General features: G+C 45.1%; 1 protein-coding gene across 1 annotated transcript in view; it reads left to right on the top strand.

The window, feature by feature from the left end:
* LOC107186274 overlaps nucleotides 1-16,062 on the top strand; it is a 43,066-nt gene extending 27,004 nt beyond the window's left edge. The window contains exons 2-11 of the mRNA XM_015574107.1: nucleotides 10,180-10,713; nucleotides 11,561-11,772; nucleotides 11,847-11,947; nucleotides 12,200-12,316; nucleotides 12,444-12,594; nucleotides 12,705-13,043; nucleotides 13,123-13,348; nucleotides 13,431-13,588; nucleotides 13,649-13,753; nucleotides 13,840-16,062. Of these exons, the coding sequence (XP_015429593.1) occupies nucleotides 10,180-10,713; nucleotides 11,561-11,772; nucleotides 11,847-11,947; nucleotides 12,200-12,316; nucleotides 12,444-12,594; nucleotides 12,705-13,043; nucleotides 13,123-13,348; nucleotides 13,431-13,588; nucleotides 13,649-13,753; nucleotides 13,840-16,062 (4,166 nt within the window). The remainder of the gene's footprint in view (nucleotides 1-10,179; nucleotides 10,714-11,560; nucleotides 11,773-11,846; nucleotides 11,948-12,199; nucleotides 12,317-12,443; nucleotides 12,595-12,704; nucleotides 13,044-13,122; nucleotides 13,349-13,430; nucleotides 13,589-13,648; nucleotides 13,754-13,839) is intronic.
* Nucleotides 16,063-16,415: the final 353 nt, after the last annotated feature.

Raw genomic sequence — 16,415 nt, 5'->3', positions numbered from 1 at the left:
TGAATGATTAATAAGGTCGATAAGGCGTGTGCGTTGCATCGAGCACGCGCGCGAGCCTCCAGGATAAGTTCCCTCGAGTTTCGTAAACGTCGTCCACAAGGAATCCAGTAGAATCCTTGTCTAGATTGCGTTGTCATACCGGAGAATATTGCCAAACACTGTTTAGATTTACGTAAAGTCCAGAGATTTTGGTTAATCTCGACTTTTTTCACTTACGTAACCCGGTACCATTCTATTCGATTTTACTTGACCTTCTATAGTACAATTCTGTCCCATTAATAGCTTCAGAGCAAGGTAGTTTAATATTCCAAGATCTATTACGGTACCCCATCCTCTGAAACCTCCTTTATTCCATCTGAATCACGGATGATAATTCCCAACTGTGAACGCAGTCTCATTCCTCATCGTCGATCTCATTGTGAACGTAGCTTTACGCCTCAGTCCCGCTCGTCGGCATTCGGATCCGTCTATCCGAGTGGCACACTCGCTCCATTCCCATCTTCGCCTCTCTCCACAGTATCTACCTGTTGCTCGAGCAGCGAAGGCTACTCGGTTCTACCTGCTGCTCGCCCGTGTGCGTCGTCTTCGTCGCGACGCCTTCACGCGTGTGGTTTCCCAGAAGCTGACGCATCTTCCGTAATTCCTCTCAGGCGTCGATTTTCTGTTCTCGAGCGATCGAACCGTCGCGTCCATCGATAAATCGTTCGCGAACGAACCACTCCGTTCCGTGAATCGTTTGATCAGTGGATCCGGTGGATCGTGACGGATGTGATCATCGAGCCTCGTTGCTTGGGGCCAACCAATTGCCCCCTTGGCCGTCACGGTGTGTCAGTGGTTTCATCCAGGGATATCGATCGAAATGGCGACGTATTTGGACGGTGTTTGACGTGACCCGCTGGATTCCCCGGAGGATCATCCGCCTTCGGAGGCTGACCCGGTGAGTGGTTTCGGGAAACGTCGTCGGGATCTGCCGCGGAAAATCTTTGGGACGGATTAGCAGCCCTGGAATGCGGGCTTGAGAAAGACCAGTGACTATGGGCTTTAACGATAGGTACCGGAGAACGGGTTCTGAGAAGGATTTGTGTTCAATTGGTGATTTTTTTTGGGCGGAAGGGAGTTATTCGATGAATCGTGACGCGTTGAAAGACACTTCGTGAATAGATTATCTTCATTGGAGGTGTTCAGTTTGGGCTATTAGAGAGTAAGGTAAAGCTACTTAGAAACAAAGACATGCAGCTGAATTGTTGTTTCGAAAGATTTGTCGGAAGGAACTACGTTGAACGGATTTCATTGTGAATGGAACACAACAGGAAAGGAGTGGGTCCTGACTGCGTTCAATGTCCATTTCCCCGACAAAATGATTCATCCGAAGAGTCACAGATTACTCGACCGCTTTATAGGACGTTCACGATATTGTACTTCCTCTGGACGGAATTATTAACAACTGTTACAACGTAGATGTGCATCGTTCGATATTTCTTCAGATCTATCGATCATAGTCATTGAGTCTGGCGTTCACTTGGGAACAGTGTTTCGTAATACGTACCGTTATCTCGACTCTGTTTGTATATCGATGCAAACAGTCATGGAGAATTCATAATAGTATCATTGTGGAGTTTGTAGAAAGGCTGTATCTGTTTGTCGTGTTTAATTAACACTTGGCCGAAAGATAATGTTAAATAACACTTGGCATAAAGATATAACTCGAACGCTCCGTTTCTATGCACGGAATTACAGCACTAGCCAGATGATTATCGCGCACGAAAATACCGGTATATCGCGACGTATGATCTGTTTGACCATCACTACGCCAAATGAAATCGGGTTATCATCGTTCAAACATCGGCTGGAGCTGCGTTTCGCGTTCCAATACGGAATTCGCCTACGTGGGAATCGTACGACACAATGCCTGGCATTGGCGACACTGCAGATTCGCGGAAGTCCGAAGCACGCGAATTCGCTGAAAACGTTTCTAATTACCGACGACGGTTCCACGGTGCATCGTAATACCGTGCATTAATTATAACTATCCTCACTTTCCTTGGGTGGCCCGACTCTCCAGAGTCAGCCATTTTTATTCGCGTAAACACAGATGAAAGAACATTTCATTCGATCGCAATTCTTCGTGTTCACTCGTAAGTCTGATATTGGTAATAAATGAATCTTTTATTCTACTGTAAAAATGTTCTTAAGATTCTTTAATACCGGTGCGAAATGAAGCCGATTCACTGGTAAACGATTGTACGTCGTATTCGACCTTGACTACTTGAATTCCTATAATTCATTCGATTGATTCAGCTGCTCGATAAACGTGTATTGGTGTTGAAACGAAATAACTGATAAGATTTTGCCTGAATTCGTTTATTCGGGTATAGATAGAGTCCCACTAATACTTTCTAAAAGTACTAGCGAACACGGTTGAGTTCTCTTATCCGTAGTCAAGAAAAAGCGAGCCTGAGATTCTTGTACCGGTCGAATTCCAAACATTTTTCATCCGACTGGTTAAACTAACGTAATATCGTCACCTCCAGTCGGCTGGATTATTCTGACAATCAAGATTAATCCTTCAGATACCGCTCGAACGCAATTGACTACGTTCTAGCTCGTAAACCGTGCAATTACCCCGTTTCCGACTTTTTTAATAAAAAAAGATCTAATCGCTTGATAACGTGAATCCTTCAGACAGACTGAAATATTGAATCTGGATGTAATCGATTCAATTAAGTAGGCATTCATTTCTTCTCTGATCTTTGAATTCTAGATCCTCGTCCACTTGAAAGTGGCTTGGCTCAATACTTAAAACTTGGATTATCATCTATCTACCTGTTCTTCGAATCATTAGAACTCAGTTAGAGCTAGCAGTAAACTATTCTATCGATCTGAACTCAAAACTCTTCCTCGACTACTGACGTTAATATAAACCCAAGTATCGATCTTAATCTATTGGATCTAGTCTACATAGACTGATTCTGTTATCTCCACGTCTGGTTCCAGTGACACCAAGATTTAACCGAGGCATTACCCAAACTATATCCTAGTTTCCCACGAAACTGTCAGCAGAAATATCAGAGTTCACTTTCGAACCCGTAAGAATCCGTACGGGTATCGAATCATTTCACAACGGGGAAAGAGTTCAGCGCGCTTGCTGGCAACGGTTCAAATTTCTTGGGGGCATCACACAGCTAATGGCCCCGGCAAATCCGCCGGTCGCGAACCACATCACGTAGAAGGAGGTAGGTCTCTCGCGTCGTCGGGCCCCGGGGAATGCCGGAAAAGCAGAAAACCGGCGACGAACCAGAAAAGGAACGAGATCGCATTCGGCTCACGTAGCTGCGCCGCCGAGGGACAAGTACCAAGGATCACGTTGCGCAAACGTGAGACTCCTCTGCCCCGGAATTCCAGGCTGCCTTTTGTGCCTCTTATCTGTTCCCGGAGATGCACCCGGAAACGCGCTGCCCATCCAGGCGCATTCCGATGCATGCAGTCTGAGGTGGAGGAGAGAAACCATTGTAACCGATCCTAAAACTGCCTATTTCGATGCTACCTGTCCTGGGGCTGTCGGTGGAAAGACTTCGATCGAGGAGGATCCGTCAGCCTGTCCGAGTGACCCCAGTTTCTTTCTGCAAGAAGAAACGAGCTGTCAAGTAGAAAAGGACGGAAATTGTGTGTCTGTAAATTGGATAGAAGCACTGATAAGAGTTGAAAGCACAGACCTGAAGAATATTAGGAAGAGGAAAGTAAACGAACACATCTGGGAACAGAAATAGATAAAACCATGATCAGAGAGGTGGTGAGCCCAGAATCTCTTTTGCTCCAGCCAGTGCCTAGATATTTTTATTCTAAATAGATTTCGTTAGGTGTCTATTTTTGTGGCTCGGAGACGATTGCGAGGAGGGGAAATATTATTTTTATAGCCCTTTGTACAGAGACTGACAATCGCGGATCCCTGGAATGCATGCGGTGGCCGCGGGAGAAGAATGCGGAGGAATTCGAGTGACTCATGGGAAAAGGTCGAACGAACGAGTCGGAGAACGATGGAGGTGGCCCCATGAAAATCAAGCTTGCCTGACCAGCATGCAAGAATATTTAATGTTCGCGGAAAATTAATCGGTCGAGCAACACTGTTCTATAACAGATTAGATATTACATACATACGTGTATATCGTTGAGACTTATGTCAGGCAATTCGATCGATCCCCGTGTAAATAGAAATCGCGCGACGCCTCCGAGACGTGATTTATGAAAGTAACTTACACAGTGAAAGTAGTCCCCCCTTGATGGAGCCGTTAACGTTAACACAAATTATATTGGCGACGGTTAATGGCGCTCGCCACTGGAATAATTATTCGAGAATTCGGACCATTCTACCGATCGTTCGTGGTCTCGAATATTATCTTCGATCAACACGTTATTCTTTTCGTAATCCTATACAAAATAAAAAACTGTAATACATCGTTGTTCTAATATTATTACCGTCCTCGAGAAATCGAATTTTCTGGTTCTCCATAATGGCGGATGGGTCCACCAAGGCGACCCTCGTCATCGGTTTTTCACATCTTCCACGAAAAATTGCCAAAAACTATCGAACTGAAGGCTTAAAATCTATTTCTATTCTGGATCTCTGATACACAGATTAGAATCGTTCAAGACGTCGTCGCGAGGTACGATTAATCTTGTTCGCCAAGAGCAAGAAATATAGTCGGAGAAGCAGGTTTCCGGGTACATCGGGGCCGAGAGATAAGGCGCCGAAACGTCGTGAACGGCGTCGAAGGGAAAGCCGGGAGATCGTGTTTCTTGGGGGTCGCAATAATCCGGGGAATCGCGCGGCGAATGGCGGTCGATAGCGCGGCCCGCAATGGTCCAAGGAACGAGACGAGCGCGACGATAACCAAACGGTTTACGGGTTTTATTAAATCACGACCGGGATACGTGTTCGTGAGCGACGAACGATAACTGGCAGGGCTTGTTCGCTCGACACGTTAACCCATTTGCATTAGAATCGTTGAAATTAACATCGGGGAATCCCGAATTGCCCCGGTAGTTTTTTCTGGCTTTGGGCGTTAACGCTTTCGCGGTCGCCTACTTAACGCATCGCGAACCGGGACCGTTTTGGCGCGGTTCCATGAACCTTAACACGCGCACAAAACGCACCGGAGGCTTTGTTAGTCCATATTTTCTCTCCCTGAAGTCACAGAAAACTTGTCGTCGTGTTACGATTATTGGAGCTAGTCACACTGCCCTGTAATCTATATTACTATCTGTCCGCGCGCACGTTTCAAAATTAGTCATACAGTTAAGGTAACTAGAATTTATTCCCTTTTGTTCGTCACGCGATTGATTCAGCAATGGCGCAAGCACGAGAAAACAGTCCTTCGGTTTCGGTGAGTGTGCCTCGCACCTGGAGACTGTAAAACAAACTGCACGTGGCCGTCGTTACATCGTTTTATGCGGCCTGAACGGTGGAGAGAATGCATTCTTTTTCGACATTGTGTGCACGAAGAAAGCGTAAGATTTCGTAACTACCTCGTCTTACCAATCCGACACCCTTCGTGTTCTACTTTGTTCGCGTAATAACAGCAGAAAAGTACATGTATTCGACTCTATTCGTTGCCTAATAATAACAACAGTAATGTATTTACCGTCATTTTTGTAAATAAAAAACTAATTCGTATATTACACGGAAGAAATGAAGGCAGCATGGACAGCACATTTGAATAAGCGATAGGCATTTTAATCTGCAATTCTTTTAGAAGCTATATTATCTTCTCAAGTGTGGATGTTAGAATCCAACCGGTATCCAGGTTAGGTCTCGATTAACTCTAGATTGAGTACAACTTTAAGTACAGTTTTGATGGAAGCTTGTATTGAGGTTGCATCAAACGGTGATGGTAATAGTTCCGCGATTACCACGCATTCAAATCACCGTGGTACCGTTTAAATTAATGCTACGTTTACGATTTCACTTCGCGGGAACAGCACATTTTATCAACACGAGCTTCTCACCGTAGAATCTACTTATCATTCCCACATAATATATTAAACATCGTTTCGCTAGGAAATTATTCCTTAAACTTTAACATAAAGCTCTTTCGAACAATCGATCGCAATTAAGTCTTAACGCAACCCACGGTGCACTCTTCAACTACGATATTCAAAGCCTCTACTAACGATCCACGATGGAACTTAATTTATTACAACCGACTGTATCAAGTACCACCGATAATTAACTAAACAATAAACATTATTACAGTCCACCGATGATTTCATTACCCTGATAGCAATTTATCCGTCACAAACAATCAACCAACCGATCCCGTGAGAAATATTACGGTTTAAAACACAATGAGCGACGATTATAATCCCTGGAGGAGGATCGCAACGATCGGTATCGCGAAGTAACGCGTTGAATTTAAACACAGGCAAATGAGACGCATCTGCATATCGAAAGCGCGAGTTTCCCAGCGATCTACCACCGCCAGTATTTTCACTGGCCTTTCTGGTCAGCTTCAATGCGAGACCTTGTTAGTCATCCTCGCTCCTTGTCATTCCCGCAACGACGCCGAGCGTCCGTGGTCGCTTGTTGCTGCTGCTTCTACTGCGTTCTCGTGAGTCAGAGCAACGTGGCGGGCATGCAGACGCAACCGGCCACTTGAGACTTTTCAGCGGTCGTTCGCGTTGCTTTTCGTCAATGAACGGACGTTTCCCTTTCTTTCTCGTCCCCCCCATCACTCCCCCCGTGTACACGCTATTTTTGCTCGACGCTCTGGCCGACGCAACCCGGCGCCACGGCCGGTCGATCAACGTTTTTCTCCGGGGCAGTTCACTGAATCCGAATGGAGAGTAGGACTTTCATCCAGACTCTGACTGGCCGTGTCGTCTGAATTGAAGAGGATCATCATAATCCCTGAATACACACATTTCTGTACGTTTTACTCGACACCCTGATCCGTCTGGCAAAGTCCAATTATATGTTTCTTCTTTCGACTTCGTTTCGTTTTCGATAATGTCCCAGTAGTTGAGAGTGTATTTCATACGACTTTCTATGGGATCATAGTTTTTCCAGGATGAACTAACGTCTGATGATTTCAGTTATTTCACGGAGAACCCCTTCGCGAACCATCGCCTCATCGAATTCGACCCGAAATCCTGATTCGTGTCGAACTACAATTCGTCTGGTTAATTAATCCGTTTGAATGGTCCATTTCCCAGAAAACATGGCTCCTGCGACCGCATTCCATGACGGATCGAGGGCCAGCTCTGTCCGTATCCGACGAAAAGGTCACGGAGATGAGACCGGGACACGATTCTCGCGATGGCCCCCGCAAACCAATTAAGTAACCGGTATTTATCGCGGCGATTACCGGCGTTACACGGTGGTTACGAAACGATTACGGGACAGAAGGTGGCTCCGGGCAGGAACAAAAAACCAGCGGGTCAGTGAATTGTTCCGAGAGGTCGTTTATCAGTAGCACACTTTCACGGACACTTAACTTTTCCCGGTGGCTGTGCAGCCTGTGATTTTTCAACGATCGGAGACTTCGATGGCTTTGGGCGACACCTCTTGGCGGCCACTAGATCGTTCAGAGGACCATTTCGGGACGAAATTGATTCGGAATGATAGACCTGAGATTAGAAGTCGTCTGATTCGTTCGAAGTGGTCATTTCATTTTGATATATGTATAAAACCTATTCCGGAGGCAGAAATCTTTCTAGGGTAGATGTTCCAATTACTGCCACCTTAAGATCTGTCTATAACTGTCACCTCAAAAGCTAAAGTAATTCTTATACACTTTAACAATTTATTTTGTATAACAGATACAGGGTGAATAGGAGAATTATGGGCTCTGTCGTTGGTATAATATCGCCATCACTGCTTGCTTACGTAGTGTAGTTTCATCAATTTTTAACTACCAACTACGTACAAGTACATATATTTCTTTGCTTTCGTGTAATCATTTGTCGTTTTGATCAAGTAAAATAAATAGTTGCAGGAACCTTTTGCGTTGCAAAGTTCTGTTCCCCTCTGTCATTTGCGTTTCACGACAACAAGTTTGATGGACGAAAATTCTAACTGAACGAAGTAATTAAGCTCGATGAAGGAACAAGCGTGTTTCTGTTAAAGAACAGAGCGAGCGTGGCAAGAAGAATCAAGAGAACCGGGAGTCGTCGTTGCGCTTGTCGTCGTAGAGCAGACACAGTTTTCTCTCTCTCCGCTCCTTTCCGCTTTGCTCCGCTTCGCTCGTTGCTGGCCATATGCGTTCCTCCCCGATCGCGATGTTGCACTTGGCTGGAACTCGGCTAATAATAGAACCGGGACCAACTTTCGTCTCGGCCTCGCGTGCGCACCGGCTTCCTCCGGCCTGTCACGTTAGAAACCGATGACACGGTTCGGCCTTTTGCTCCGCTGTGGCTCCCGTTTTCCATCGTCCCGCGAGCAGCACGCACACACAAACACATGCACGTCGACCATTCTGAGCGACGTACTTCCACGGTTATGAGATCCTGAAAATAATTTAGAAATCAGCGATTTGCTAACGATATGATCGTTCGTAACGATCGAACGACTCGCTCCAATTCGAGAGGAAACTCTCGGCTTGAATACCGTCGAGGATTCTTGGTTTTCGGGCCCGGACGTGGGAAAAGTTGGAAATCGGCTTGAGCACAAGTGCACTGAACCTCGGCCACGGCACCGTGAAGAACGGCCCACGGTGACATTTAGATCGTTTTTTTTTATCTTCAAGAAGCACATTGTGGCGTTTTACTACTGGCTGTCCCAGGAGTAGTGCCTTGTATTTTCGAGGGTCTTGTCCTTGGTGTTATGTGACAGAACCGAAGTCTCTTATACAGGAGCTGTTTGTTCTTCCAAGTGGTACCTTTATCGCTTGAGAACCGACTTGTTCATTTATCAATTTCATTCGAGACAGCATAAATCTGATATTCGGGACAATGAAGTCCGCCATTTCATCCGCAACGAGCTAATAAATTCTTTGAAATTCAGCACAGTTTTCTAAAAGCATACAGTCCCTCTCGTAAAATAAAAGGAATCGAGAGGAACAGCAAACAATTCTTCAACGTCCCGGTTTAGCACTTCCTGCGTTCAGTTTCAAAGACGGTAACTTAACAACTTTAGCTAACGCCTGTTATAGTAGCTTTTTGCCTTCCCAATACGCGCATAAATAACCGACCGAAGGCAATTGGTCTAACGATAAATCTCGCCGCGCAAAAATATACATTGCTTTCTTTGCCTGTTCTTTATGGAAGATGTTTGCATTCGTACCCCGACAGCTGCAAATCCCGAAAGAATAACTTCCTCCGCTGGCCCGAAGGCGAACGTTCTATCGTGGTTGCCCTCGTTATAAATCCTGCTTGATTTGCAAACTAAATCAGAAAAATTATTCCGACTTTTAACGATGCAAACCATAGCAAAACGATAAGTATTACTGTGATAATTATAAATATTTCTGAAACTCTCAAATGTTAATGATCACTTAACACTTTCCCCGACGCTATTACTTCATTATTCCACGTGCACGATAATCGTGTATAAATTATAGTCTCGATTTATGCATTTCGCTTGGTCAGATTTCAATTATTTATCACGCGTGCGTTAAGGAGAAGATGTTACATTCTCGTTGGATCGCCCTATATAGATCCGTGCCACGCAAAATGCAGAAGCAGCGGAGAGCACATGTTGCCCCGAGAACAAGTTCATTGCACGTTGATTCACGTCCGCCTCGAAGGGGAATTGGAAACCATCACCTTGCCCGTTTGTTTATACAATATCGTTATGTTTCGCGGGGTGCGCAAGTAAACGAGCCCAGTGTATGCAATGCCGTGGGGGCTGCTGCCATCGGTATCTTGAAACGCGATATTCGCAATAAACAAAATTCCGGTTGCGGTCGGAAATAGGAATTTCTCGTAGCGGATTCGCGATTCGATTCACAGCAAGAGAGCTATTTTAAACCCAAAAGAAACAATCCTCAAGATATTAAATTTCTCAAGTGCAGACGATTAATTAGGGTAACGCCATAGAAATTGTTTCCAGTCACCTTATAACCGATTCAGCTCCTATTATCCCACTGTTGGGAATCACAAACTGATATTTCTAAATTCCGCTGTAAAGATAATGAATAGTAAAAATAGTAAATTGATCATTTCTCACGCGAACTGCTCTTCTAGGATCCAGCACGGACCTGGTGCCCCAAGTGCTGGGGATGTTCGACGAGCTGGTTCGTCGCGGAAATGGATACACCGATCACGTAGTCCTTCCCACGGTGCTCCAGAAGCGTTTCAGTTTGGTGTCCCGTTCCCATCGAGGCTCCATATTCGACCAATTCTGTGCTGACGTGCCGAAGGCCCAGACCGAGGACGCGATGCCCTCGGAACAGGGAATAGAGAGCAGCGTCGGGGTGGTGATCGTGGCCGAGGACGTTGCGTCGGAGAAGAACAACGTTTACGGGACCCTGGAAAACCAACAGAAGGATCGAACCACCCGCTGTACGATCGAGGAAAAGTCATATCGTAGGGAGAGCAATGGACTCACGCCACTCAGGTACAACCGGAGATGCAGAAACGCTGGTAGACCCCTCTCTGGAAGCTCTGTCGCGTCCAGTACGTCATCCAGCGGATGCAGCAACCAAGGGAACACCTGTAATGTTAATCCTTATTTGGCGTCCGTGGAGTCTCTGGCCGACACTTGCGCCAGTTCTCAAGGTAAGCACGAACATTTCGGCGCAAGATGCTCGGGTAGGAGATTTATAGCTCTATCGAAAAATTACTCACCGGTGAAGCTGACCTCCTTTGCTCTGGGCAGTACTCTGTCTTTTGCTGCTACCATTGTTCTTTATGTCGCAATATAGAGTCTAAAGTGTGAGAGGTCCTTTACCTGCGGATAGCACTGCAACAAACGATTGAGTATACACGAAAGAAATTGTCAGTTAACGTAGGGAATACCATATTTCTCTCTCGCTCTCTCTTTTTTAAAAAGAGAATTCTGTTCATCGTACTCCGTCCTCCCAAAAAGGGAGGGTCAGTTAGATACACATTTTACGAGCGTACGCGAGTGACACGCGGTTGATCTTCGCGTGTTGGAAGTGCACGCATTTTCTCGTGCAATTCAGGCCGGCGAGCAATGTTTTCCTCGATGATCGCGGACTGCCGAGAGAGAACTTTATTGCCACCGTTGCTATCATTACTGTCATTGCTGGTTATTACGCTACAGCGAAGAGAAAGTCGGAGTCCTTGGAATCTCCTCCGACTGATACATTGGGAAACAGATTTCTAAAATATTTCAAGCTATAATCATTTCCTCTGCATAATATTTATTTCTGGCGAGCTCTTTGTCGAAACACTGCCAAAAACGATCCATTAACCGATGCTTCTGGAACTTTGTTAGTTGAACGTAATATTGATTTTGTAGTTAATCGAAATAATTAAAACTCCACTTGATCATTTTAGTAAATAAGAGTTTTGACGATAATGACAGGAAATGTTAAAAATTTTAATAAGTTCACCACTCTTCTGCAATGATAACGAGGATTGATTTCTTTTGATGAACCAGGTTCTGGGGATAGCGGAGTGGTCACGGTTTCAGAATCGAATTGCCGAATCGGCAATGATGGCAGTAGTCAAAGAAGAAACAGTGCCGAGGAGGATCCATCGTTTCACAGGTCGCGTTACTGCGATCCCCATCGAAACCCCATGGAAAGGGTGCTTCTCGAAATAGTCGACACCGAAGCGATATACGTGGAACACCTACGGCAGATTATTCAAGTAAATTCAGCATCCTCTCTTCTGCCTCTTCTTCTGCATTTAGAATCCTGTAACTTAACTCATGGGTTTTTCAGGGATACCTTATATTTTGGAGAAACGATCCGGCATCGTTTGCCCACCAGATGCAACTAAGTGACTTATTTAGTAATATCGAGGATATTTTTGAATTTAATAGGTAGAGTATCCTTCAATTATCACATCCAATTAGATATATAGACTGCCTGTGACTTACATAATTAAGACTATGCAGCACCTTACACTTCTCCTTTCTCTCCTTCACTTCCTAATATTTCTCTCGAAGCATTAGTATCCATTTCTTTTACACTAGGAATTCAGTGAACCAAGGATTCGAGAACTGGAATAAATTAAAGTTAAAAGGAGATTAGACTTCTATGTGATTTTTAACAACAATGTAATTTGGTTTCAGAGAGTTCCTTAAAGAAATAGAGAAATGTGGTTTGGACCCTGTTTGCATGGCAAACACATTTATAAAGCACAACTCAGGATTCAAAGTGTACACAGAGTATTGCACTAATTACCCAAGGTAAATATTCGCTGAGTACATGATTTAACAGTTATTACATTCTTTAAATAAATTAAGATACACGAATATTATCAAGTGTCTTCGGTGCTCTTGGAGTTCAGACGGAAATTAATACAGTTCATTTCAGGACAGTTTCTGTTTTAACCGACTTAATGAGTCAAGAAGAAGCTGCAAATGCATTTCGCGAGAGGCAAGCAGCTTTGGGACATGCGTTACCTCTTGGGTCGTTTCTTCTTAAACCTGTTCAAAGGATTCTGAAGTACCATTTACTTTTAGAGGCAAGTACTCTATATTCAATTCCTTCTTACCACGATATTAACCTTGACACTGTTGATTATCTTAAAACAGAACAGTCAAATTTAACATTAACAACTCGATACATTTGCAGAACTTGTCGAAGGAGTATGGAGCAGACTGTGAGTTAAGAGAAGATGAGACTGAAGGGAGGAAGGCGATCGAAGGGGCGTTAGCTGCAATGACTGGTATCGCAAAGCACATTAACGCAATGAAACGACGACACGAACACGCTGTGCGTGTACAAGAGATTCAGTCGCTTCTGTACGGTTGGCCTGGGCCAGATTTAACCACCAGCGGAGAACTGGTGGCAGAAGGGCGATTCAGAATGCGGGGAGCGAAAGCCCCTAGGCATGCTTTTTTGTTCGACCGCATGCTTCTTCTCACCAAGAAGAAAGAAGATGGACTTCTAGTCTACAAAGCTCACATTATGGTACAGCCCTTGTTTCCATCGTTAGCGTGCACCAATCGTAGGGAACACTTTAGTGAAAATACTTTCTTCTTGTTCACAGTGTTCTAACCTGATGCTTATTGAAAGCATACCAGGAGAACCGCTTAGTTTCCACGTGATTCCCTTTGACAATCCTCGACTACAGTACACCCTACAGGCGAGGAACTTGGAGCAGAAGAGAGAATGGACGTTGCAGATAAAGAGGGTGATTCTTGAAAATTACAATGCGGTGATACCTATCCACGCAAGGCAGTTAGTCTTGCAACTTGGCCAGACTCAACCAGAGGGTAATTAGAAATCTGATTCTGTCGAAACTGCTCGGTTATTTAATCGATACCATCCTGCACAGAGATTATATTATTTTTATAGATGACGCTCTAACGGACAAAGGGTCGACAAAGAAACAATATTCCGCACCGCCAGAGTACTTAGAGAAGCGTAAACAGGAACGGGAGAGACGGAGGTCTGAAACTGGGCTTAGGCAGAAGTTTAAGAAAAATGCCAGAAAGTCTGAGACTACAACCGAGGTAAAAAATTAGTACCTACATTTGCTTTGTACGATCTCTTAAATTTTATCTATTTTCTAGGATTCTCCAGCATCGCCAAGGAAAAACCAGAATGAAGATTCTAGCATGAATGATTCTAGAGATCAAAGTCTTAGAGTTTCTGATGGACGCGGGTCGAAAGTCAAGGTACTAAAGAATATACAGAAACTTTATGCGTTCAAACTACACTTGATATGTTTTGTAAATCACACGATATATTATTTTCTATTCAGGATCGCTTCACCGGTTGGAGGAGAAAGTCAGAGCCAGGCTTCCAATCCTACGTCTGTCTCAATCAATCCGACGAGGAGCAAAAGGAAGACATTGGCGACACGGGATCAGCGACAATTGAGCCTGAGTGCGCGATTATTGAAAACGAACAACACACGTCGAATCCGCCAACGCCAGAAGCCAAAGAGAACACCGAGCAACAAACTCAAGTTCAAACAGTCGAAGAGATAGTCGGTCATATCCTCATGCAGAACCAGGAATTCCAAAAGCTCCTCGAGAAGCAACGAACGAACAGCATCCTGAACGTTAGGCAACAGCAACGTTTCAATAAACACATGTCCGCGGACACTTCCGACGACAGCGACTCGGAGAACACCAATTACATCACAGAGAACACAAACAACCGGATGACGCGTCTTCGTACAGCGCAACGGGACAGGCTAGTCAGGACGAACAACACCTGGAACACCCTATCCTCATCCCGGGATCATCAACCCACACAGTTGCAGTTGTTGTACGACAATCTGAGTAAAACCGAAAACAAATTAAACGATACCACCGGCCTAAAGAATAAGATCAACCGTGTCCACGAGAAAAAAACGATGTTCGAAGCGTTCAAACGGCAAAGTATCGTCACAGAAAGCAAAGTGATCAAGACCGCGCTTAGGATACGGGAGAATTCAGCGTCCAGGAGTGAAGAACCAACTCAGACTACGGTTACCAGGGAGACAGAGATAGTAGAAAACGACAGGGGAACGACAGGTGAGAATGCGGACTGTAATCAGGATACACCAGAAGAGACTAATAAAGGCTTTGGTAACTACGATAACTTACAACATGTTTGGGAGGGTCTGCAAGAGGAGAAAGATCTAGATAACAACGACAGTCCGACCCGGCCGGCGGTGTGGCTAACCAAACGTTGCGAAGGACTGCCCACATCGCCCCAAAAATGTGGCTCCCTTCCACGGAGTTTTCAGATCAACCCAAACTCCAATCAGAACGTGACCAAATCACGGTTCTTGCAGAGGGACGGGAAACCAATGAGCGAGAGACCGTTCACGATAGCGTCGGATAAGCCTGCGGAGATCAATCTGGAGGATATGGAGAGATACGCATCGACCTGCCAGCCTCAAGGAAGGATCGCCAAGTTTCCTACCTCCGTGTCGACCTCCACGTCGACGTTCTTCTGTTCCCTGGACGATACTCTGACCGATGCCTATTCTGAAATTCACATGTCGTCCTCTACGACCACCAATATACACCCTGACCATAAGATCTACAGGGCAAATACGAGTGGTAGTTCCACCATATTCAAGAACGTCCTGTCGAAGGCTGGCAGTCGTTTACAAGGATTAAGAAACACCATGAGCACGGAGACCCTGGAGTGCAGCGAGGAACTGGAACGGACAAAGTACTTCCGCTCGTTGAGCACAGGTAAGCTGAAGAAGAAAGGAAAACTGAAACACTCCAGGGAAGCGTCATCGGACGTGGAGGAGCTTGTAGGCTGTGCTGCTAGAGGAACATCGAACTCGAGGGTACCGTCGCTTTATTACAAGCAAGGGAGTTCCAGTTTGGGTGCTCGTATCGCTCAGTCCGATTACGCAGATCCTTCTATACTGTTCTCGGAGAGCAAACGGCTCGGTCAACTGGCGAACAATTCAGTCCAGGCGAAGCAAGATAAGAAAGAGGACGAGGAGAGTGTCGAGAATAGGGAAAGTGAGACGGACAGTTTTTACGAGAAGTCGTTCGAGACGATCGAAAACTACGTGGACGCGGACGTGGATGATGCTTTTAGGGACAGTGCAATATTTAGCGACATGGAGGAGGTTCTCGTGGCCAGACCGCTCTCGAGTCACGCGACCGAGGAGGTGTCGTTTAAATGTAAAATCGCGCCGCCAGTTCCTGCAAAGAAGAGAACTGAGTCATCCTTAATAGTAAACCCAGCGACGTACACTGCGACCACGAAGTGCAAACCGAACGTTGCTCAAAAACCTGACTATTTGAGGGTGAAGTCCGTGTTCTTGAAAGGACCAGACTTGGACTGCAAAGTGTCAGTGAAGTCACCTACGAATGAGAGTGCGACGTACCAATATCGGAAGAATGGTACACAGAACAACTGTGTGGAGAACAATGGCGAAGAGAGGGATGATGTGTCTGCGGGACAGAGCCAGGCAGGCTGGGTGAGGAAAATCGTGGGTCAGTTGCAGGGTCACGTTGAAACATAAATAATTATACCAATGAAAGTGTACAAATTTCACTGCGCGAGAAACTGAAGAAGAAAAAACGCATGAATTTCACGTTTGTAAACGTTCTCGGCTCTTTCAAGATTGGTAAAGTATTTTGGAGGGTTAGGTACATTGTTGACGACACAAGGTTGTTGAAAAATTGTGCAAAATTATCAGACACGTTAGTGGTCTTTTAGAAGAGTACATCTTGAAAGAGTTAAGAGATCAATGTCCAGATCAATAATACTCGTGGGGGACATGATACAGGAACCAATAAAGTTTACGTTTGGGTGATCTGTAAAGTACAATGTTTGAGATTATATTTTATTAGTACAACAGAAGGTGGAATGGAA

This window comes from Dufourea novaeangliae, unplaced genomic scaffold, assembly GCF_001272555.1.
Source record: "Dufourea novaeangliae isolate 0120121106 unplaced genomic scaffold, ASM127255v1 scaffold64, whole genome shotgun sequence".
Taxonomy (NCBI): domain Eukaryota; kingdom Metazoa; phylum Arthropoda; class Insecta; order Hymenoptera; family Halictidae; genus Dufourea; species Dufourea novaeangliae.
The sequence above is the reverse complement of the archived record's forward strand: the minus strand, read 5'-3'. Positions and strand labels throughout refer to the sequence as shown.